The sequence below is a fragment of the Vigna radiata genome, chromosome 7 (genome assembly GCF_000741045.1).
Source record: "Vigna radiata var. radiata cultivar VC1973A chromosome 7, Vradiata_ver6, whole genome shotgun sequence".
NCBI lineage: Eukaryota > Viridiplantae > Streptophyta > Magnoliopsida > Fabales > Fabaceae > Vigna > Vigna radiata.
In genome coordinates, this window is record NC_028357.1 from 34,961,892 (window position 1) to 34,987,239 (window position 25,348).

Genomic DNA, 25,348 nt, shown 5'->3' on the forward strand with positions numbered 1-25,348 from the left:
CATCTTCTCTTTGGTTCCAATTTCTTCCTTATCTCTTCAATTTTGTAGAACCCTAAGTTCTCCACCATGGAGGGTTTTTCCTATTTGTTGAGATTAGTTGTAAAACATGGAATTCTTATGTATTTTGTGATGTTAATGATATATGCTTTTCCAATTCATGTTAGTATTTGATTTCTATGCTTAATGCTTGTTGTGGCTTGATCACCCATGGCATGAATTTTGGTTCTTGATGTATTGAGAAATATGATTTAACCTAGAATTGAAATTGAATACTTATTGGATGGAATTGAGATGTNTNTGAATGCATGAGAATGAAATGGATGAATTCTAGTCTTGACAAATTGTAAATACACTATGTTAAATTCCTTGCACACCAACTGTTTGATAAAATACCAAAAAGAGTTTCTTGTGTTGTTTTTGTGCATTTTGATGTTTAATTGAATTATAAAAGGAAGAATTGTCATGTGTTGCACAAGTCCCTTGGGAGAGAACGGTATTTATCACTTGCTCTGCTGCGACCGATGCACTTGCCGTTGGTTTTGCAGCCAACAAGTTCTTATTAGACAACTCGTACTACTAGAGAACTTCTTACAAGATGATCTACCAGACGACTTACCAGATGACTCATTCCCAAACGATCTAATAGATTTTTAGTAGAATAAGAGACTAACTATATGCTAAATAGCCCCAAGACAATTCCTAAAACCGTAGACTTTCCCTAAAGCCTTGATCTTAGAATTTTACCAATCATGATCCCCATTTTTATGCCCAAAACTTACTCTTATTCTAATTTATCCCAAATCCAAGTTCTGTAAAAATGTATCAACTCATATTCACTAAATCTACATTCACAAATTCATCAATAAACAATTTTTCACATCAGCAAACCAACTACACACCAGCATGCATAAATTTTCAAGTTAATATACCACCCTTGTCAAACACGCAACATACCAAATTTCACGATTTAAATAAAGTTCACAAATCAATCATCATATCATCATACAAACATCAAATATCACATGCATATTCTAAGAGCTCTAAAATTCCTCATACAGCTCCAAGATCTCTATTTGCTCCTACAATTCATGACAATTTGATCAGAGTATACCCTCAGTATCAATGATCAACCAAGAGTCTTAGAGAAGACTTAGACCCCAAAAGAATGAAGAAAACTCTTACATGCAAAGACACCAAAATTTAAGGAATCTGCAGCTGAAATTAATCGGTTAGAAATGAAGATCTTGCCTCAAGAAACTCTTAGGCGGTCTTTGATCTTCCGATAAATGAGTAGGGAGTTAGAATCTCTAAAGAGAAAGTAGAAGAAATTTTAAAGAAAGAAGTTTTAGAGAGATAAAACTTAGATGATGAAACTCCATAATAGAAAACTCTATTTATACTATTAATATTTTAGAAATAAAATAGTGGAGTATCATTAATTAAAATGCTCTACCACATCTAATACTAGATTTTTGAGAATCTTACAAACATAAATTAGAAATCAATTTTAAAAAAATTGAATCATAAAAAAAAAAGAAAAAAGAAAAAGAAAGAAAGTGTATTATATGAAAGTATACCATCGAAATTAATTGTCATTTATGGATAATTAACCGGTCAGACCCCCTTACGTTTTACAAATATACGGTATTGATTATCGATAATTGAGTTTGATTGCCTAAAAATATATTACACTAAAGGTCAACCAATGTGCTTGCCTGCCACAGACCCTATAAATATACTATTGATGATGTCTTAGTAAAGATATCCTTTTCTATCTTAATGAAACAGTGACCTCTTTATAAACATATCTCACTTGAACGTCGGAATGTTTTTACAGGTCAACCACCCATCAGAATATATTGTGTTATTGAATAATATTGCATGTTCAAAGCATAAAGTAGAGTAAGATAAGACGATCAACCCTCATACCAATATAACCAAGTCAGATAAGAAACAAAACAACAACAAATTAAAAGAAATATTATTCATTTTATTATCTGCATATGAAATTAACTATTTTAAAACCTTATAATTCAACTTTCCATTTTTACCATCATTCTAATAGATAAATTAATTCAACAACCGAATTTTTCTTCTTACATCTCACCCTCTACGTCACCTTCCACGATACTTACTTTTTCATCTAATATCACTTCCCACTTTAAGTATTTTTCTTTATTATTTTATTTATAAATTTAATGTAACAAATACGTTTAATTTTTGAGCTTAATATATATCACATCTTTATTAGCTTATTTATAAAGTTAATGTGACAAACATTAAAATTTAAAAATTCAAGTCTCAATCCACATTTATATATATAAAAAAATTATAAGTTTCAAATAAGATTTATTTTTATTGAAATTAAAAATGTAAAAAATAAAATTAACTTAAATATCTAGGTTGAGTGAGATTTGATATATAAATTTTAAAAAATTATTTTAATATGTATAACTTTAATTACTAATTTGATACGAGTTTGGAGATAGACATCATTATAATTTAAAAAGAATTATGATTCAATTGAATCTAAATTTTATATAAAAAAAACTAAATTGAATATAATACAATGTTATGTATATATGTGACACACCAACACTACTATGTGGATGTGGCATTTCTACTACCACACATGACAATGACTTGGTAAGTGACATTTTTTTTTTATTTTAACATGTGATATGTATGGACACAAAATTAATATTAAAGGTGTTGCTCCCTCCACCTTCCCAAGTGTTCCTCCACCTCTCCAAGTGTTCCTTCACCTTCCTACTATTTTCATTTATTTCAAAAATATGTTACACCTTCCCATTATTTTCTTTTATTCCAAAAATATCCTACACCCCCGCTATCCTCAAGAATCTTTCTCTTTCTATCTCCACATTAATGGAACATTCACGTGGTTCAGATTTGAATTTGTGATTTAGTGCAAAATATAAAATTCAGAGAAAACTTCAATATTAATACTTCTACCACTTCCATTTTATATTAATAGTAAATAATAATATATTATTATTATTATTATATACTAACTTTATAATGACAAAAAAACTAAATAAATTCCAAANNTTTAACAAATAACTTTTCTTTTATATTTTAAGTATTTAATAATATTTTTATATTATTTATCTAATAAATTAAATACTTTATTCAAGTTATTTGAGTCGAATATGTTGTAAGTTAAAATATAATATAATGTTAAAAATTATAGATATTAAATGTAAAAAAAAATACACATATATATAAACATTTTTCTAAAAATTTAGAACAAATTTTTACCATTTATTAAGTAATTTGAAGAAAAAAAAATATATTGAACAACAAAAATAAGATTGAATCAAACTTATTCAAGGGAATATATCATAAATTCAAATTTGAGTCATGTAAATGCTATATTAATGCAGAGAGAGAAAGAGAAAGATGGTTAAGGATAATGGGGAGGTGTAGGATATTTTTGGAATAAAAGAAAATAGTGGGAGGTGTAAAATATTTTTGAAATAAATGAAAATAATGGGGAGGTAGAGGAGCATTTGGGGAGGTGGAGGGAACAACACCCTAATATCAATCAATGATGTCAAAATGGGTTATCCAGCCCGACCCACAGGTAGAGGAGTTAAACGAATTGACTCACTAATTCACTTAATTATAATTTTTTTAAAATAAAAAAAATTACAATATTTTGGTAATTCAAATTTAAATAAATTTCACCCTAAAATGATATTAAACTCCAAAAACAATTCAAAATAAAAAAAAAGTAACATACTACTCAAATGTAATCCATAAACAAACTTAAAAAAACAAACAAATAAGTTTATAATATTGATATTTTTTGTGTTACTTATCCCTTTATAAGATTAAAGTCTTAAATGGATAAATTTAAAATTCGGCTCACTATGGGTTCATGCCAAGTGACCCGGGTTCAAAGTGGACTTGGTTGAAAATTAGCCTGTATAATTTTTTTTTTTCAAACCCAACCTGGTATGAACCCATGGTGAACTAGATTGACTTACGAGTTCTAACCTATTTTGATAGTACTATCAATTTGGCGAAAATAATTTATTTACATTATTTTTACAAATATAAAAAATTAATTAAACCAAATAAAAATTAGAAAATCTAATTAAATAATTCAAATGAATACAAGTACTAAATAAGGATTTTGACCTGATTATATTTACTCTTTTGTTTGAGAGAAGAGAATTTGTTATTAAACCCTCACAAACATACTTATGTCCTTAGTTAGGAGGAAAGAGTTTTTCATTGTTTCATTTTTCTTTTCTCGTCTTATTTTATCTTCATTATTTCACTTTTAATAAGAAAGCAACATCACAATTGGCAACTTTGCATTTAATTAGTATTTAAGATTAAGTCAACTGATTTGGTGCATAAAGAGTCTGTTATATCATGTTTTTCAATAGATGATGAAGCAATTAGAGATTTTCCTTCTGATTTTTCAATGGAATTCATTGGTAAGAGACAACTTTGAATGCCAAGGTGGATGAGTTCAGAACTCAAATTTCCAAAAAGCATGGCAAGAATATCATAACACATTTTTCCAAAAAGCATGACAACAGTATCTTTGTAATTATTTTTAATTTTATTTTAAACGGATAACTTTCTAATATAACTATGCTTAAATATATTCATACATACCTTAATGCCAATTACAAATACCAATATTTCTTGTTGATTCAATAAATTGACTCATAATTTATTGCCTCTCAGTTATTGGTGTCTTTTGCCATCCAATGGATTAGATACCTGAAAATAAAATTTATGCTATTTAATTTTTAATGAATCAAATTTTCTAAAAAAAAAAATTCAAAAATGAGTCCACTCGATTCCCCTTTATAATCTTAATTGAGTACATTGTAAATGTACACATTATTATTATTATTATTTGTATAAAAATATGTTGATCCTTTTAATAAAAAGTTTAATAACATTTTAATAAAAGTTTTTAAACCGAAAACGGAAAATTTCTTCTGAAGCTACCTTCTTTTGTCTAAAAAGTACCTTATTTTTATGCTTTCAAACTTTTCCTATGATTGCTAGCCAATACTTCTTTATATGAGATTTTACTTACTATTAAAGTTAAAGAAGTAAATGTCCTAAAAAATGGTCTTAGCTTTATTCAATATTGCACAACATATACATTTAATAAGTTTGGTTCATACAAATATATTTCTTTGTACTAATTGAGATTAACAATATCAAACCTTATAATTACTATTTAAGGGAAGAAAATCTGAATATGATATAACGATTCCTTATGTGATTTGATAGTTTTACCTTATGTTTTTAAGAAAAAAAAAACAAACTTTAATATTTAAAAAGACTTTTTGCCACATTAATTTGTGCATGATACTTGATAATTTATTACTTAATTTTAGTTTAGTTTTATTAACCAAATACAATGCCATATTAAGAAAAGACTGATTAATAAACTCAGTTACACAATATATTATTCAAAATCAATAAAATAAAATCAGATATATCACTTTCAGTTATTTTATAATTAGATAATATAAAATCGTTTTCCTAAAACCATTTTCAAGACAACTGGCAGAAAACATAAAATTATTTAATTATATAAATATTAAATTAGTTTATATAAGAGAAGAAATACCGGATAGTCAGTATAATTAATTAATGACACATGTTATAAATAAATATGTAATAACCTAAAATAATTTATATGTACACTTTGTAGATATGTAAGTGAATTAATTGAATTTTTATTTTAAATTATACGAATAAAATTTAATATTTATCTATTTTTAGAAAATGTATTTTCCGTTATTTTAATTTTTCGTAACATTTTCTTTCTGAAAATTGGACCGACCTACAGTGGGCAATCATGCATAGCAGGTAAAAAATAAAATAAACCCTGAATATGGGGCGATTTGTCTGCATCCAGTTTTTGACTGTCATAAGTGAGCGGACCAAAACCACATTAACATTAACTTCATGTTTTCTAATTCTTTTACTTAAAGAAGATGTTGGATTTCAAAAGCATAATCTAAAATTACTTACCCAGGACAATAGGGAGAATAGTTGTAATATCTCGAATTAACATATTAAATTTACTTAGATTATTACATAAATAATAAATGTCAGTACTAAATAATAAATTTATATATAATGTATTTACAAAGTTGTAGTAATTTTTGAAAATAAAAAAATTTCATATAAATTAAGAAAAACTAATGGATAAAATAATATATGCATCTTTTTATTAACAACTTTTTTAAATCGCAATGTAATCAATTATTATCAGAGTCAATTTATCAAATTAAAAATTAAATAAATATTTTAATTCCACAAAATTCTCTTACTCTTAATTATCATGCCAATACCAAAACAATTGATTAACAAAAAAATTAGACAATTATTATAATTTAACTGACTTTTCTTACTTCAACAACTTGTCTAAATCTAAATTTTACTGTTCAAAATTTAATCACTCCTAACTAGAAGTTGTAATCAAATTTCTAATGATTCTTGACACTCCATCTACTCAACGATGATCAATTTATGAAAGGAAGTATGCTTGAATGTGAAATTAAGAATGGAAGGAGACAACTGTAATTGAAATGGTCAGGGAAGAAAAGAAGTTTGTAATTCAAAGTTTTACACCTTAATGTTCTGTTCCTAATTCTTATACTTAATATTTTATTGTTTTACTATTTAAGTTTGACCATTTTGACAAGAAAAGCCAAGAAGAGAAAAAGAAAGGATTCTTTAGAAATGTGAAAAGTGGAAACATATGCAATTAACTTTTTTAAGATAATAAAGTAAAAAGTTTATTATGATAATAATTATTAAAATAAAAAATATTAGTAAATTATAATTTTTTTAAACAATAATTAATATGCACATATTTGTTTACACTATATATTTTCACTTATTTTCTAATTTTATTTATTTTTAGGTTATCTCTTCAATGTATACTATTGGCAATACATGTTTCTAAGTGTATTTTTTTCTTATATATAATAAAAAATATTATTATAAAAATATTATTAAATTATATATATTTTTAATTTATAAAAAAAAATTTATCATTAAGGAAAATTTTATTTGTGTGTACTTATTTGAACTTTGAAAGAATGATTATCTAAAAAGTAAAATGATATAAATTTGTATACATGAAAAAATAGTTGAAATATGTTAGAGAGATATTAAAAACTAAAAATCTAAACCAATTAAAAGATAAAAAAAATTAATGAGATAATTTAACTGATTACAAAGATAATGATAAAGTGGAATTCAATATTTAGTTATTTGAATATAAGAAAAGATGTGTTAATCTTATTTTCTTTTACTTTAATAATTACTTTTACTTTTCACTCTCCTATTATTGTCAGTGTAAGGAAGGCGATTGTGTGTGACGAAGTAAAAGAGAGAAAAAAAAAATACATAACAGTTATTGTTTTTATTATATATAAAAAAAAGAGTGAATTATTATTATTATTATTATTATTATTATTATTATTATTATTATTAAAAGTGGGTCAGAGAGACACGTTATGAGCAGACAGTTCCATGTGGCCACATGGATGAGAGAAAGAGAAAGAGCAAGAAGAAGAAGAACAAGATCATCAACACCACCACCATCATCAGGCAACACACCAACAACAACTGAAACATCTTAGACCCATAATTCTCTCCCTCTTTTCTTCTTTTTGTTAATTGTGTGGGAGGCACAGAAAAAGAAGAAGATGAAGGAAAGCAGTGATGGGTTTGTGAGGGCCGATCAGATTGATCTGAAGAGCATAGATGAACAGTTGGAGAGGCACCTCAACAAAGTGCTCACCATAGACAAGAAAAAGCGCTCTGATGAGGAGGAATATGCTGATCAGGTTCATGTTCACACCAGTGCCACTGCCTCTCCCAAATTCAGACCCGCCGCCTCGGCTAGGCTAAACCTCAAGAAGCAAAAGCAGGAGTGGGAGATTGATCCTTCTAAACTCATCATCAAAAGTGTCATAGCTCGTGGCACTTTTGGCACTGTTCACCGTGGTGTCTATGATACTCAAGATGTTGCTGGTTAGTTGTTTCTTTCAACTGATCCATTTTTACTTATCAGATTCAGATGCCTAATTCCCCAATCACCAAACTTCAACTGGGAGGACTTTATTTAGCGATCTTCAAGTTATTGTCATTTTTATTTTCAACAAGTGGGTTAACTGTTTAATTTGTATGAATAAACATCCATGGATGAAATTCTAAAAGTTCGTAGTTTCATCAGCAAAATTATTACCTGTAGCAAATTACTTCAGTCAATGAATTAATTCCCTTGCTCCGCATGATTTTCTAGAAAAGAGTTGACTTTTAAAATGGTTTAGTGTGGAGTTGAATTTATGGAAATAGTAGTAAAATTTGGGATTGGACTTTTAGTGATGTAGAATTCTAAGTGACCCCATTGTGGATTTGGTTTTGTGGTGTGGAGAATGTAATAAACATGGTGTTTTTGTTTCAGTGGTTATTTTTTCTTTGAGTAGAATTTGTGGTTTCCTTTTTCTGCTTTTACCTGATCCCAGTTATTGTGGTTACTAAATGTTCAGTGAAATTGTTGGACTGGGGAGAGGAAGGACAAAGGACAGAAGCAGAAATTGCCTCCCTGAGAGCAGCTTTTACACAGGAAGTTGTTGTTTGGCATAAACTTGATCATCCCAATGTCACAAAGGTTGATTTTAATATCTTTGAAGTCAGTGTATTCTTGTTTGTGCAATTGTCATCATAACATGTTGAGCTTGTCATTTCATAGTTGTGGATGTTATTATTATTTGATTTTATTAGGGTGGAGGGATCCATCCAAACATAGAATTTTCTGCCATATTAGGTCCTATGAATTTGTGTTATCAGGTGAGCGATCATTTTCAATAGAATGCAAATTAGTCCTCCTTTTTAAATATGCCTTTACATACTTGAATGTAATGAATTAATAATGTCATACAAGGTATTCAAGTGGATACGTATTCTGGTAAAAAATCTTTTAATTCTCAAGGATACCAAGATTTTTGCTGGTTTCATGTTTCAGGGATTTCCTTCTTAATTATATCTTCCCACTTTTCCACCTTCGTTCTATATTCTGCTTTCCATTACATTCAACTAGAATTTGGTTGAAATTGTACAAGGATTTTCTTTTGTGTGGATGAGGACCACTACTATTATCCTTGTTGTTTGAAATTTCCATGCACTTTGTTTTAAGAACATGAGGTATGCATTTAGCCTACTGTACCTTTATTGCAAAAATACTGAAATATGAGAAATACAAGTATAATATAGAGCTGCAAATATACTATTCGTATAAAATTGAAGTTTCTTCACAACATATGAGCTTGACTGTCCTAGATGTTTTTCTTTCATATTGTTTCTCTGTCTATAATCTGATATTGGTGGTAAAGAATATCCAGAGGTACACTGCTTGCATTAACTTGTGACATTATTCTCATATTATACTAACCTTATTAACGGGATACAGTGCTTGAGTTCCAGAAGTTTTAATATAATCTCTAGTTGAGTGCACTTTAACATATTTGGAGTTTACTATTTTTCATTTTTTGAAAAGCAGTTTTGAGGAGATCTTTGTTAACAGTAACTTTGCCTATCCTTTATGAGTTGATTATAGAACACACAATTTTAACTACAACCTTTCTAGCTGAAGTATGGGGCTCTTAATTTATAGCTTGTTAATCTGTTTTATACTCTGTTGATCTAAAATTGAATACTAATATCTTCACTAGAATGAAGTCAGTTTTGCCATATGCTTATTCTATGTTAATTATAGAAAATTTACTGTGTTCTGAACTCGGACTAGTCCTTTTCACAATGGAGGGTGAAAATCAATGCGAATAGACTTTTTCCATTTGGTTCAGCATCCATGGTTCTGTTGAATAAAGATTTTAGATAAATAAGGGCAATGATATGTTAATACAAATTTTTTTATAACATTTTGGCTGATACACGTGTCACTTTTTTGTTGTATTTAGAGTATATCAGCACAGTAACAAATAGATAATGAACTAGTAAGAAAATGATAAGAAAATGATATATGTACGGTATCAAAATGTTGTCAAAAAATTTGTATCAAAATATCTTTTTCCAATAAATAAACCAGCCTGCCAGCATTTTTTGAAATTTACTTTCAATGAAACTTCTAGTCATCCGGTTTCTATTGTTTATGGGAAACCTTTTCTTCGGAAAAGTTTATCTGTCTATTATCACATTCTCCTGAAAATGAACATCAAAATTTTCTAACTCAAGGAAAGATACCTTGTATCTTATTAGATTCAATTTCCTTCATTCAGTATGTTGGGACACCCAAGTCTGGACTTTGTCCATTTGTCCTACGCATCTGGTACAGAAGATCCATTTAGGTGTGCAGCATGAGCTTCTTCCCCCCTAATGATTGTTTTGGTTTCTCATCATGACACTTTCTTGTTCAATCTTTCGATATTTGCAGATGATTTGTTTTTCTCTTTTTCCAAAGGGTATTGTACATGTTTCTGCAAACATTTTTCTACCCAATATTTTATAACCATTTACGTTTCCATGTTCAGTTTATAGGGGCAACAATGGGGTCTTCAGAATTGCAGATACAAACTGATAATGGTCTAATTGGCATGCCAAGCAATTTCTGTTGTGTTGTTGTGGAGTATCTTGCTGGAGGAAATCTGAAATCATACCTAATAAAGAACAGGAGGAGGAAGCTAGCTTTTAAGATTGTTATTCAGCTGGCACTTGATCTTGCAAGAGGGTACCTATCTATTTTTTCCGCCTGGTTTAGCGGTTGGGACAATAATTATCGTAATTTTTGTGCAACTACTCAACCTGAATTCACTTGGTTTTACAGGCTGAGTTATCTTCACTCTCAGAAGATTGTCCATAGAGATGTGAAGACAGAAAACATGCTGTTGGACAAGACACGCACAGTTAAAATTGCTGATTTTGGGGTTGCACGTGTTGAAGCATCAAATCCTAACGATATGACTGGGGAGACTGGTACTCTTGGTTATATGGCTCCAGAGGTGAGTAGTCAGTACCTGAACAATCCTTTACAAATTAGATATTATTGTACTAGTATGTGATTGGAAGCCTCAGTTCAAAGGCATGCTGTGTACCAATATATTTCATGTTATGGGGAATTAGCATATCCTGTCCCAATATTTCATCCAAGTGATGATAGGTGTTTCCAATTTTCATTTCAATATTAGAGCTATTCAATGAGGGTAAATGACGACTTTCATGGGGCATCATATACTGTCAAACTGTGAATAAGAGAAGAAAAAGAAAAAATATTTAATTGATCAAAGAGAAAAATCCTTGTAATTGAATATTTACTATTGTTTTCCCATTGGGATGGTGTACAGGTTTTAAATGGCAACCCCTATAACAGGAAATGTGATGTGTACAGTTTCGGCATCTGTTTATGGGAAATATATTGTTGTGACATGCCATATCCTGACCTAAGTTTCTCAGAGATTACATCTGCTGTTGTTCGACAGGTATATTTTCTTGTCTGTTTTGATTGATTTCCTTACTTAAGCAGCGACTGTTTATCACTGTTCTGTGTCCATGGGTCCATTATGATTATATTACTATGTTCTGTTGGAATTTTAGAATTTAAGACCAGAAATACCAAGATGTTGCCCAAGTTCTCTGGCAAATGTCATGAAGAAATGCTGGGATGCCACTCCAGATAAGCGACCAGAGATGGATGAGGTAGTTTCCATGCTGGAAGCCATTGACACAACCAAAGGTGGAGGGATGATCCCTCATGATCAGCAGCAGGGTTGTTTTTGCTTCCGCAAGCATAGAGGGCCTTGAAGGTTTATTCATTAGTCTTGCAGACAATTTGGTTATAGTGATTTTTCACTATTTGAAGAATCAATTTGTATCTATGGTGAGAAAGCAGTATTTGGATACTAGACGAGACAAATACACAGTAAGGGGTACAGGTAGGAGGAGCTGGTGACATGTCAATATGTTGGGTGTGTAAAACTGTACCTCTGATTTTCTTTTACCCTTTTTTCCCCACATTGGTTTGGGTTCTGTGGGTATGAGTATTACTTTCTGCTTGGCAATGTTGCCGGATTTAACTTGTAACTTGCAGGATCTTCATTATACTATCACATACTCGCAATCATAATTGATGATATTAAGTTGGATCCATTTGCTTTGAAACCAATACTTGCTTTTGTTAAACCAGAAGTAAAACCTCTTTGATCACTTGAATACAAGTTCTTCTGAAAGAAAAAACTCTCAATAGGTTAAAGAACCATTGCATTCTTCCTTTTTCTTATAATTATCATAGAAAAGTATACAATAAAACTTGAGTTTTCCCACAAGCAAAATGAGTTTTTAAGTAGGCAAGATGAGTTTTTGCATGAATAAAAGGAAACTAACTTCTTCCACCATTGTTCGACCTCAAAGTTTTCCAATCCTCGCCAACTTCTTCTATTCCTATCAGCACCAACTGACTTTATATTTAGTTTCTCTAGGCGCATCTTGAATTTCATCAATGAATCATTTTGGTAATCATGCCAGCTTGATTATCAAATGTGTGAATTTTTAGCACTTTAAAGTTCATCATCGATTACATCTCTGATGAAACGGAATGTAATGTCATTGTGTTTTGTATACTCAAGGTACATACAGTTCTTGCACAAGTGGATTAATAAGTACAAGTATACCTTTCCATTGATCTCCTCGTGTCAAATCTCTGGAGTTTGATTTAAATCAATAAAACCCATGAATTGGTCAATTTCCTTAAACAAATGTACTGTACACAAGTCTTAAGGTTTTGGTCCCTAATAAATATCAGCATATGAACTTAACTCAGCTGAAAAAAATAATATACATGAACATGAGTTTTAAGATTTTGAGTTCAAAATAATATCATAATAATTATAAAATAGAATAGAATTAACATTTTGATTTTCATCTATATATTTTTTATATATAGATATTTTGTTCTTAAATCAAACTAAAGAAACTTTTGATTATCTAATATTTTATACAGCTATACAAATCTATAATTTAGCTAATAAAATAACAACATTCATATGTTTTTCACCTAAATTGTGCATGAACAGGCTAACTACACTAAGAGCATAATCTAAATCTGATTTAGTGTATGAGATATATACATCAATCTCCCTGTGAGTCTATGATATCTCCCCTTGTTGGTTAAAGTATGATCTTCTTCAATATACAACTTTAATCCCCTTTCAATTGAAGAATTTGTTGGTTTGCATGCGTCATTGTTGATTCTTTTAATAAATTCAATGCACACTTTCAGGGAAAAATACCTAACTTTGATATTAAGACCCCAATTCCAAAAAATACTTCAAGGCCCCAAGATCCTTCATCTTAAATTTCTTTGTCAAAAAAATCTTTCAATGTCGTTTCCCTGCATCATTTTCCATAACTATCATGTCATTAACATAGACAATAAGAATTGTAATATTTCCTTCCTTATTCTTTAGAAATAAAGTATGATCTTGATTGCTCTATTGAGATCCAAAACCAAACATTTATTAAGTAAATTTACCAAAACCATGTTCATGGTGATTGTTTTTGACCTTACAATGACTTCTTCAACTTGCAAACCTCCTTGTGTTATGTATATATTGGATCCCACATCCTTTTGGTAGCTCCATATAAAAAACAATGGAAGTAACAATTTAAGTTTGAAGTGTCAATTTAATCAAATACATTTGAAAATAATTTTTTTATGTAACAAAAATGCATATATTACACGCTTATGCCATAACCAGATATTCTCACATTTCCTTATTTCTTAAGACCCTTCTATTATTAATACTTAACCAAGTTTCTTTGAATATTTTTTTGTCAAATCTAGGTAATACAACTTTTCTTGTCTAATACCAAAACCATTTTCTTCCTTGTTTGAATGTGTTTAAAATCACAAGAGTCATACCGAAAAATTACAATACATAAGAGGGATTTAATTATTTGAGAGACTCATAATAGGTTATTTTCAAAAAAGGAAAAACAAGGATAATATCAAGATTCAAATGGTTATACAGTGACAATTCTTTCTCCAATGATAGTAGATTTATTACATGGTTTTGGAAATATTTTGTTTAGAGACATTTAAGATTTTTTATTTGTCTAGTGATAAAAACATGCATAGTTAATTATCCATGCATTCTTCAATATATTAGTAAACATAACTTTTTTGTCATCCTATTTCTTGTTGGTAGTTACCACAACAATTGTGTTTTTTTAATTCCCACTCGAAGTATCTTATAATTTCGTAACATTGTTCCTTGGTGTGTGCTTATCCATATTACAATAAATACACTCGTAGTTACCATTTTTAGAACCTTTTGATTGTTTTGCTTGCTTCATTGTCATCATAGGTATGAAATCATAAATCATATATTTTATTTTCAAAGTTGTCGACAATCTATCTTTCCTTGGATCTTTCTCAAGATTTATCCATGAACTTGGTCAAAATCATTATCTAGTCCATTCAGAAATATATGTACATTCAAGTTATCAATTGACTTCTGATATGACTCTTTATAACATATTATTCCTACAAAGACTAAATTAAGAAAATTCTACTAATACAAAATTTTTTACTACATAAACTTATACTTTAGTTAATAAAATATTTTCATCTCAACATCTCTTATAGTGGTAACTCATACTTCAACAGTCATCAATCTCCTCAATATATTGTAATAATAATAATAATAATAAAATAAAAGAAAAAACTCCTTGCATTAAGACTTTAATACTCCACCTAGAACTTCAACCCATTTTTTCTTTTTCAAACCGATTTTTTTTTTCTTAAAAAGTCACATCCATGCTTACGATACATTTTCTAGACTTTAAATTCCAATTGTCTTCCTTATTGATCTCATGTGGATAAATTGTTACCGGATCGTTCTTTATCCTTAGTGCTAGTTTGCCCTATTCAATGACAATATGTTACACGTACAAATGATCTTCAAATTTGAAGTAGCTGTCATGTCTTTGAATTCAGTTGATAATGTTCTACTCACCAAATAACAAGTTCTACGAATAACTTCACCACAAAAATGAGAAGGGAACTTTGCATTAATTTACCATAAACATTTGATAATACTCTATAGGACCTCCGACCATCAACCATGATGATTTCTGATAATGTTCTCTGCTTCAGATTCGCCTTCGGCAAGACGAAACTTTGGTAGATTATGTCATTTTAAGTTATAAAGTATTCTCATTGTAAAAGTATTAATGTTTCATATATTTTATACTTTAATGCTAAGTACAACTAAGTTATTCTTATCATAGAGTATCAAATTTAAATACGTACTGAATACTTACATTACATGTGACGCACAATGTATTAGTGCATTGCATTAATTTTAAGAACTTGTTCAATTAATAACTACAAATCTATTCCTAATCTTTGAAATTAATATTATTTGATTCCAATATGTGAAAAAAATGTTTTACAATCACAGTCTATTTGCTGATAAAAAAAATAGAATCTAAATAAAAAAAATTAAATAATGAGTATCAAGTCACTTTAATGTTAAAAATAGAATAAAAAACCATTAATAATAGGATATCATATCTATATCCAAAGGATTATAAGTTTAATGAATTACTTTAACTTCAAAAAGGAAAGATTAGTTGCTCGCAATAATAAGAGTTATCTTCAAATACATAAAGAAAATGTAATTAAACTTAAAACTCCCATGCGGTCTTCGAAGTTCTTCCTTTTTCTATTTTTTCCTTTTCCAATATAATATTTTCAAAATCATGACCTTTTTGAATTCATCCTAGTGAGTTCAACAATTTACATGTAAAGTTCTCCAATATCGACCATATGGGTTGTTGTTGATGCAGATCGATACAGTGGAATACAAGATCTCTCGTTTTACAAACTCAGAAAACCTTTGCACACCAATGACACGTTTCTCTGGCCTTTTATACTTCTCTGCCAATAGTATATATAAGAAAACAAACGAGTTTACGCATGGACAAAATGGTAAGTGTTTGCATGAATAATATTTCTCTGACCTTAAAATTGAAACAACAATTAAGAACATATATAGAAATTCTAATTTGTAGGATGAATTTTGACCATAGTCTTTTCTACTAGGTTGTATCTTCTATTTTTAATTTAGTTGCACGCATTCGAAACAATAAAAAGATGTGAAATTGTGAATTGGATTTTTCTTTTTGTTTTGTTTTCGAAACTCTCAATATTCAGACAACTAGATCAGAACAAATTTATCGAATTGATCATCAATGAAATAATATTCTTTATCAATAATCATTTTTATTTTTGTTGATTTTTTATCTTTAATATATCAATATAAATTTCTTTTTCTTTTTAACAATTTGACGAAATTAATATACATTCTATTGCACAATTTACTAATTTGAGTTACTATTAAGAAAAATATGTTATGAGCTATGAAATATTAGTGAAACTAACAATTAAAATTACAAGCTAATCTATCATACAAATCATAAACTAAAATTTGAGTCAAAATGACAATGATGAATATTTTTTAAGCAAAGTACAGAGTATGCAAAATTATAGTTGGTAACATCACAAATTATAACAACGTTACAACTTATACACACACACACTCATAATATGCAAATCAAATTGAAAAATATATTTTAAAAAAACATTAATATAAAAGTAAATTAATTAAAACAACACGAATAACCAAAATACTGGGGGAGTGTTTCAAGTGCTATCAAAGAAAACTGCAAAAATACTACTGAAAACTAATTTGGTGGGATTGTGTGGCGTGCTAATAATATATTTGATGTCTGGTTTATATATGTATATAAGGTTCAAATTCATAGGATGGAGTTTAAGCTTATGGTTAATGTACATTTAATACCAATTTCATTTATGAGAAGGATTTATATTAAATTTGCAATCAGAAGTGAGAATAGCACAACCTTTATTTATGCATTAACAACATTCCGCGTAGTATAAAACATAATTTGATAGGACAAAAGAACAAGTATGGTTTTAAAAAATCTTGAGATAATGTTTGAAATTTGTCAGCTGTCACCCGCTATTATTCATACCAAAAAAATATTCCCATGAGCTCAGATGAGCATATACATCTTTAAAGCCAACAACAATGCTCTCTACCAGACATCAATGCTGTAATTCAAAAACTACAACCATCGATTAATGCATGTTTCAATAGGAGCCAGGAGTTTTGTTGAGAACTTGGTTATAAAAAAACACAGGACTTTTTTTTTTTTTTTCCTTTTTCTTAAACAGAAATACGGTCAGAAGGTCTGAAAAAGACTTCCAACTTTATGTTGAAACAAACTCTTATTCTTTTTGTCCCTTGACTTTGTATCTTGTGTGAGTTTGCATGCATAAATCATACGATGCTAGAGGGTTCGTCGTCTTCATCCCAGTTGGTTGTTCGATAGTAAACAACGTAGAGGATGAGCTGTACCAACCCAGAAAGTGTTCCCAAACTATTTGGAATCTGCCATTTAAAAAGTTTAGTTAGTTTTTTCAAGTTCTCATCACCCTTTTCTTTTTTCAATATGGAATCTCATAAAAATAATAATTACCACGATGAATGGATCCCACTTAAGCAAGGCATAGGTTGTCCACACAATTCCATTGGCGAAGTTGGCGAATGAAAGTAAGAAAGGCATGTATTTCACGCTCTTGGTTCGAATCACTCGTGTCTGCTCATTTTTATTGTTTTTTTTTTTTGTTTTCGAATGAAACCAAAAATAGATGATAACCAAACCATACTACTATCATAGATATGCATAAATATTTAAGAATATAAATAAATAAGCAGTACGTACCATTACAGTCAAGGGTGAAAAATACATAAGGATGTTGAAGAATATGCAGATAGGTCCAACAATCACCTTTCTTCTGTTGGGGGTGTGAACAAAGGTCATCACCAAAAACACCAGTAACGCAAGGAAGATTATTTCACCAAGGAAGATGAGCATGATCTTCCTCTGAAATTGTTAAGAAAACATCCATTAATTACGGACTTAAGAATATATTATTACATTTTTTTTAAGTTGCTATTTTTTTCTCACCCTCTTGCTCCAGGTTGAGTAAATAAAGAAGACGAGAGCGTAGAAGATTTCAAGGAAGAATCCAAATCCATTAATTGTGATGACAAGAGTGTTATCTTTGGTTACGAAGGGCAGTCCGTAGAATGCCCACACTCCACAATTCAATATGGTTGCCATGTATGGATCTGACCTAAAATTTTGTACTGATTTTGCCTTAAATATCGAAATAAATGTAGGTCTGCAAATTACAGTTCCAATATCAGTTCTTATATATATGGCTACACCATCATTATCAATTGAGAATGGATATAGAAAGAGAGATTACACTGGTGACATGAATAAACCAAAAGAAATGACATTTCCTGTTCAACAAATAATAACCATATTAGTTACTTTTTTTTATAGGCAAAATTAACATAATTATTAGTAAAAAAATGGCGTTAAATAAATTGTTCCTTAAATGTTCTTTTTTTTTTGTTTTTCGTAATTATATCAGACGAAACGACGACTTGAAAAGCATTCATGGTCATGGCAAAAGAAAAGAAAGTAAAAAAAAAAAAAACATGGGAAATGGTGTAAGATTTTGGCGAACAAACCAATTATTCCAACTGCAGTTCTTACTGCTTCGGAGTTAACCATGGCTACAATATGGAAAGAATAAACTAATCACGTTGAAGAGGAAACTAATAAAGTAAAGTAATCCGATTTATTGAATGGAAATTGTTGTGATTTTCTTCGGTAAGAAATGTGGTCATATATAAGTTATGAGAGGTCTGAAGTGCTGATTTATCAACTTGCGTTCGAGCGACAAACATGTACTCTTTATATGGAACTCTCTCTTCAACTAACTAACTGTCAGCATTTTACCACAAACATTCAAAAAGGAGGTTAGAGAATTTCTACGGATAAAGTTTCTTTTACATTTGTATTTCTAAATGGATGATAAAGAAAATAGGAAAGACTTTCTTTTTACGGTAAGTCAGCTTCACCTCAAATATCACCATACACATCACAACTTTACCTTACAGATCTCAAAGGTTATGCCATGTATATCACTATTATTAATTCTTAACTGTAACTGTAAATGTAACATTTACTCATATTTAAAATAAATGGGAACCAAATCAAATGTCGTAACATTAAATTCAACAATCTACTTCACAACTACAATTATAAACTAAGTTAATATAAATATTAATAATCCTACATACATCAATTGTCATAATTAATATAATTGAATTTCCTTTTTAATAAGTTATCTTTCTTTTAAAATATGAATGTACGGATTTTAGTCTTATATATGTACACTAACCTCTCTCTCGACTCTTGTCTTATATAAAATACATTGAATTAATTTGACATTATTTTTTAAATCCTTTTTATACCGTAATAAGATCGATTTACTAAGATTGACTTAATCTTACCATGTAAAAATAATGACATGAAATCTTGATCACAATGCACCGAGACAAGATATCAACCTTTACAGATATAAGACACAATAATATAAAGTAAACAGAAGTTCCAAACACTTTTCTTCAAACAAAAATAATTATTTAACAATTTATTTTATTAAAAATGTTAATTATGTTTTTTATTTTTATTTTTGTTAAAATGTTCACATGTTAAGTATCAATAGAGACATTTATCATCCCAACTAAAATAATATCTTAATATTTAAAGACTTAATTAATGGGAAGATCTTCGTTTTGATGGGAGTGTGTCAAATTAATTTCTGTTTTTATTTTTTAAATTTCAATTGTGTTCTAACTTGTTGAAAGAATGTCTCAATTCGATTTTTTTTTTAAAAAAAATCGAATTAGAGTTTGTGATATAAAAAAAGTTTAAAAAATAATTCTTATACATAATTTCAGATATTAGAGCATTATTTATATACATACAAGAGCCCTATATTCCTCATCTATTAAAGGAATGACATCTACACAAATTATAACAATGTCTAAATTTTAGCTAACAGAATATTTTACATATTTTAACACCTCACTTAAGTGGGGCATATCACACATTTCCAATTTGAATAGATACTCATTAAACACTCTACTTGACACTCCTTTGGAGAGTACATCAATCAACTGTAATTCGGATTTTACAAAGGGAAAGGAAATTATTCTAGCTTCAAACTTCTCTTTGGTGAAATATATATCAATCTCCACATACTTTGTTTTATCACGTTGCACAGAATTGTGAGAAATTGCTATTTGTCACAATACAATCTCATTTCATTTGGTTTAAAGCCCAAATATGATAACACATTTTTAATCTCCAAAACGTTCACTCACACCTAGTGTCATGCCTCTGAATTCTGTTTTAACACTAGATCTCGCTACTACAGGCTGTTTTTTATTCCTCCAAGTTACAAGATTCTCTCCTACAAAAGTAAAGTATCCAGAGGTATATCTTCTATCATCTTTTGAACCTATCCAATCTGCATCAGTATACCATACCTTTAACTTTCCATGATTTAAAAACAAAATTCCTTTTCCAAGAGTGGACTGCAAATATTTCAAAATCCTTTCAACAACATATGAAGCTTTTGTGGGTCATGCATAAATTGGCTAACAACATTCACTGCATAGGTAATATCTGGACGTGTATGGGATAAATATACCAGCCTTTGGTATCTTCCTTTGTCTATGCTTGCTGAATTTGAGCATTGAAAGAGTTTATGATTTTGTTCAATTGGTGTATTAACTGGTTTAATCTCAAGCAGCCCAGTTTCCAATAGTAAGTCAATAGTATATTTTCTTTGACATAGAAAAATACCATGTTTTGATCTAACTACTTTAATGTCCAAAAAATATTTGAGGTTTGTAATGTTGTAAACTAGAAATCTATATTGGTCATTTCCTGTAGCAGTCATATCATCTATGTGATGAGAGTTAAGAAATGTTACCATGTTAAGAAATGAACTTAAGCTTAATTCAACCCAACAAAATCGACTTGTAAGGTGAGGTTTGCACCCGTTTATATACTCTAAATTGACCTTATCTATAGTCGATATGGGACTTCCAACTCCCTTCTCACGCCGAGGTATATATATCTCAAGCGTGAGACTAGATATTAATGAGTGGTCCAATAACGGCTCGATAGCGGGTGGAACAATATGCACAACAAACAATAAATATTGTTAAGATAAGCTCTAATCTAGCTCTAGTACCATATAAAAAAGTTTAAAGAATAATTCTGATGTATTATTTCAAATATTAGAATACCATTTATATATATATATATATATATATATATATATATATATATATATATATATATATATATATAGATCCTATGATTCTTCTTCTATTAAAGAAATGATATCTTCATCTATTAAAGAAATTACATTTACACAAATTATTATAATATCTAAATTATAGCTAAAAAATATTTAATATAACATGTGTGAACTTTAATTTTGACTCAAGCATCATTTAGTGAAACTAAAATTGCAAAATCTAAAGGGTAGAAAGATGAGTAGAAGAGAGGCAAAGTGGAAAAAAGATATACAAAGTAAGTGGCGTATGTATAACTTCATGAGAGGATAAGGATGCTAAAGAAATGGTAAAATTGAAGAAGAGGAATTGAGAAAGAAATGATGGTGACGTGTCAGGACACACAACCATGTAACATAATTACCATTCGACATTGTTTATTATTACTAAATACTTAATTTCCTTGACTCATGAGGACGTAACTCATTCATTAATAATGTATGAAATTGGTTCAAATTTTCAAAAGTAACAAATTCTAATTTCTCGTTTTAAGTTCAACAACTAAATACTATTTAATTCTAAAAAATATTTATTCATGGTAAATGAGTTTAGTAGTAGTTCAATAGTGGAGAATTATTTCTCAACATTCTTTTTTTTTTTCTTCTCGATGCAACCTTCTAGTCCAATTAGACCTAAATATCTTACATTTTGAAATAATGCATCAATACTTAATTGAGTAAGATTGTAAAATATTTTATATCTATGTTGTATAAAAGAAATGTGTTGTTTTTATAGACCTCCCCGAAGTGAGGTGCGTTTTAGCAAAGGTAAACTCTGAAATATCAAATTGAATTGCCCTTTTCATTTATTGAACCTCTATGCGCTCGTTCTATGATTGGTGAATGATTCACAGCTTTGAATGTCTCCACACAGAGACCAGAGTCGGAGAAACAAAAAGAATTTAATGAAGAAATCCAGAGATAAAACTTCCTCATCTATTTCACACCACTTCAATATGTAACTAGAGATATACAAAAAAATTCGAGTTTTCATATGAGCTAAGCAAAAAGCTCGCTTATTGAAATTAGCTCACGGGCCATAAAAAAGAGCATGGAGCTAATTTCACAAATGTAAAGTCTGACAAAAACCAATGTAACATGTTACAGTATTTAGTATTTACAGAAAAAAAAAAGGCTTAGGCGTATTCACACAGGGAGAGGGGGTTGGTTCCATTGAAGTTTGCAACTCATGAATCAGAATAATGATCACCAAACGTTAAGCGATCGTTCCTGAGGAGGAGAGGAACCCTTGAGTCCAGAAGTTCTAGTCTCGTGGAAGTCCTGTATAACTTTGATCAGGAACCGCGCTTTCTTTGCGCCCTGGCTACTACCACCCGTCACAAGCGAATAAAGCGATGGCATCACCGAAGGGTCCTTCGCCAGAACAGCCACCACCTCCGCCCCAATATTGACGCAAAGCGACAACAAAATCGAAGCAGAGTGCTCTTTCCCCGCATGTGACGTCATAGATCGCAGCATTCCCGTAATTAACGCCAATGCCGAACCTTCAAATATTGCACGCGCCCCGTCAGCATTCTCAGCCAGCGCTGCAAGAACCGCCAATGATTCAGCCACAAGCTCCTCCTTATCTGAAGAAACCAAAATGTCAAGCAGCGCAGGAACTGCTCCAGCCGCGACCACCCTTTGGTGATTCCTAGGAAGCAAAAGCAAGCCGAAAATGGCAACCACGGCGTTCTTTCTCCCGCAGGTTGTTCCTTCTTTAACTAACTCCACTAAAGCCGGAATCACCTCGGGGTTCTCGCCTATTATTTTCCGGTACTCTTTCACCGAGGAGAGATAAAACATGATGGCAGCAGCTACTTGACGAATTTCGAGGCTAATTCCGTTCTTCAGCACGGAGAGAATTACGTTTAGGCCCCCACTGGTTATGATATTTTTTGGTCCATTCGGATGTTTAGAGAGCTTCAATAGAGCGGAGATTGCGTTCTCTTGAGTGGGTTTATCGTTAGACGCAGATGCTAAAAGTTCTATTAGAAGAGGCACTGCTCCCACTTCAATCAAACAAGACCTATTGAAAATGCTGGTTCTGGCAAGCACGCGAATCTCGTAAGCGGCCTTCTGCTGCTGTTCATGCGTTCCGAACGCCAGCCTCCGCGTCAGGAACCACGCCAGGAATTGCACAGCGTGCGCCGCCGCGGGACTACCTGCGACGATGTTGCGGTTACGGTTAGATGGGCTGTTGACTGAAATGCCGTTGTCGGCACAGAACTGTTGGATAAGCCTCTTGAGAGTTGTATTGGGAACCAATTCTGTGTTGGTTAGCTTCTCCCCTGTTTTGGGACACGTGGTGTTTCCAGCTTTGAGCCATTTCTGAATGGAGGCTCTGTCGTAGGTTTGACCCGTTGACACCGTCACCGGATCCGTCATCAACTCGAGGGAAATCGGGCAGCGGAAATCTTCTGGATTAACGGACGTTAGTAATGTTAACGTTAACGGAGTCATCTCGGTACTGCATCTGCCTTCAGATTGATTAATGTCTTCCGTAGTTTCGAAAATGACACCTCTGCAGTAACTTAAGAACCCTACCAAGCTACTGAGCAACGGAACCTCTCGCTCGTCACGATCGCGACACTCTAAGCTGATTTCTTCTTCTAGAAAACTAATCTCTTTATTGCAATCCGTCCATGTTCTAATTTGGAGGTAGTCGATGATTCCCTGCATGGAGCTGAGGTCAGGTTCCGTTCCCCTCGCGAACAGCCGAAGAACATTGTGGAGAGTTTTGCACGCTCGCGCGTCGCTGGGGTCCACTTCGAACTTGGCTTTCCGCGCTTGCCTCGTTACTAACTCCGCCAATTCCCTGACTTCAGCGCACACGTCGAACTCTTGAAGAGGCAAAACATCGAGGGAGGTGGCGACGGCGCGAATGAGGCAGCGGAACTGGGATGCGACGTGTTGAGATTTGGAAAGCATTAAAAGGCGCGCGCCTTGGAGTGTGCAATCTTGCATCAAGAAGTTGATTTTTTGCAAGGCGAAGTGGAGTTCTGCGAGGCAGAGGATGGTGGAGTGAGGGATTGATAAACCGCGGTCTCGAATTTCTTGAAGGAGAACTAAGAGTATACCGATTTGGCGTATCGTTTCTCGTGCGTTGCGACGTTGAGTAGGGAAGAATTGGGGTTGAAAGTTGCATACGGATTGGGAGAGAGTGATGAGAGAGGCAAGAAGTGTGGGCGGAGATATGTCGCCGCAAGGGTGAACCGCCGGGAATGATAAGATGCGGCGATCCCTTGGAGTCATTGGATGGTTGAAAGGAATGGAAGAAGAGAAGAGAAGTAAGTTTGTGTTGTCTGGATTTGGAAATGAATGGGCACAGGTGTAGGTAGTTGGCGCAAGCAATTATTATAAGAGGAGGAGATTGTGTTGTGCTGAATGGAGAATCTTCTGGACACGTGGTGGCGTTGTGTCTAACAAAGAAGGGATTGTGAAACTTGTCTGCGACTGGGAGGGAAGAGAGAAGAGGGAAGATTCGTTTTATTAATTGGAATTGGGACACGTGGAAGCGTAAGATTGCTGATAATTTTTTTTTTTACTTGGAAATGCCAAGTTAAAGTAACAAATGTGTAAGTGGATTTATATTTGGTACAGTGAGTTTGAAGTGATGGATGGTGGGTCCCATTAACCGCCCTTACCTGACCGACAGGTGGATAAACCTTGCGCCGACGTGTACTCCGGAGAAATCTAAAGCTGCTGACTAGAATAATCAAAATCGCTTTCTTTTGCTGACCAGTTCAATTCTTTTATTTCAAATAACCTTCATTTTTATTCTACGCTCAATAATAATAGCCTCTTTTTTTTCATTTATAAAATACATATAATTTTTTATGAAAGAGAATATTATTTTAGTGTAAATGATCATTGCTTTTCTGTTACAAGAATTCAAGTTTTTAAATATTCAAACAACTTATTATCAACTAATTCGGATTTTAAAAAAAATGACTTAAATACTTGTAATATAATTTTGGCATACTACTTTTAGAG

At 31.2% G+C, this 25,348-nt stretch overlaps 3 protein-coding genes across 3 annotated transcripts; 1 reads left to right on the forward strand and 2 right to left on the reverse strand.

Annotated features, from left to right (window-relative positions):
* The first annotated feature begins 7,537 nt into the window (after window positions 1-7,537).
* On the forward strand, window positions 7,538-12,180 carry LOC106768985 (dual specificity protein kinase zakA). The gene is made up of 6 exons (XM_014654410.2): window positions 7,538-8,052; window positions 8,571-8,692; window positions 10,569-10,765; window positions 10,862-11,036; window positions 11,379-11,513; window positions 11,629-12,180. Exons 1-6 carry the CDS (start codon window positions 7,725-7,727, stop codon window positions 11,833-11,835), a joined length of 1,164 nt encoding a protein of 387 aa, XP_014509896.1. The 5' UTR covers window positions 7,538-7,724; the 3' UTR covers window positions 11,836-12,180.
* A 4,889-nt stretch (window positions 12,181-17,069) lies between these two features.
* LOC106766364 (bidirectional sugar transporter SWEET5) lies at window positions 17,070-18,746 on the reverse strand. Its single transcript, XM_014651097.2, has 6 exons — window positions 18,666-18,746; window positions 18,395-18,431; window positions 18,091-18,307; window positions 17,845-18,006; window positions 17,599-17,718; window positions 17,070-17,510 (listed from the first exon to the last, which is right to left on the reverse strand). The coding sequence occupies exons 1-6, from the start codon at window positions 18,706-18,708 to the stop codon at window positions 17,400-17,402; spliced, it is 690 nt and encodes a 229-aa protein (XP_014506583.1). The 5' UTR covers window positions 18,709-18,746; the 3' UTR covers window positions 17,070-17,399.
* A 3,525-nt stretch (window positions 18,747-22,271) lies between these two features.
* Window positions 22,272-24,782, reverse strand: LOC106769399 (U-box domain-containing protein 19). Its single transcript, XM_014655006.2, has one exon. It carries the CDS (start codon window positions 24,605-24,607, stop codon window positions 22,559-22,561), a length of 2,049 nt encoding a protein of 682 aa, XP_014510492.1. The 5' UTR covers window positions 24,608-24,782; the 3' UTR covers window positions 22,272-22,558.
* Window positions 24,783-25,348: the final 566 nt, after the last annotated feature.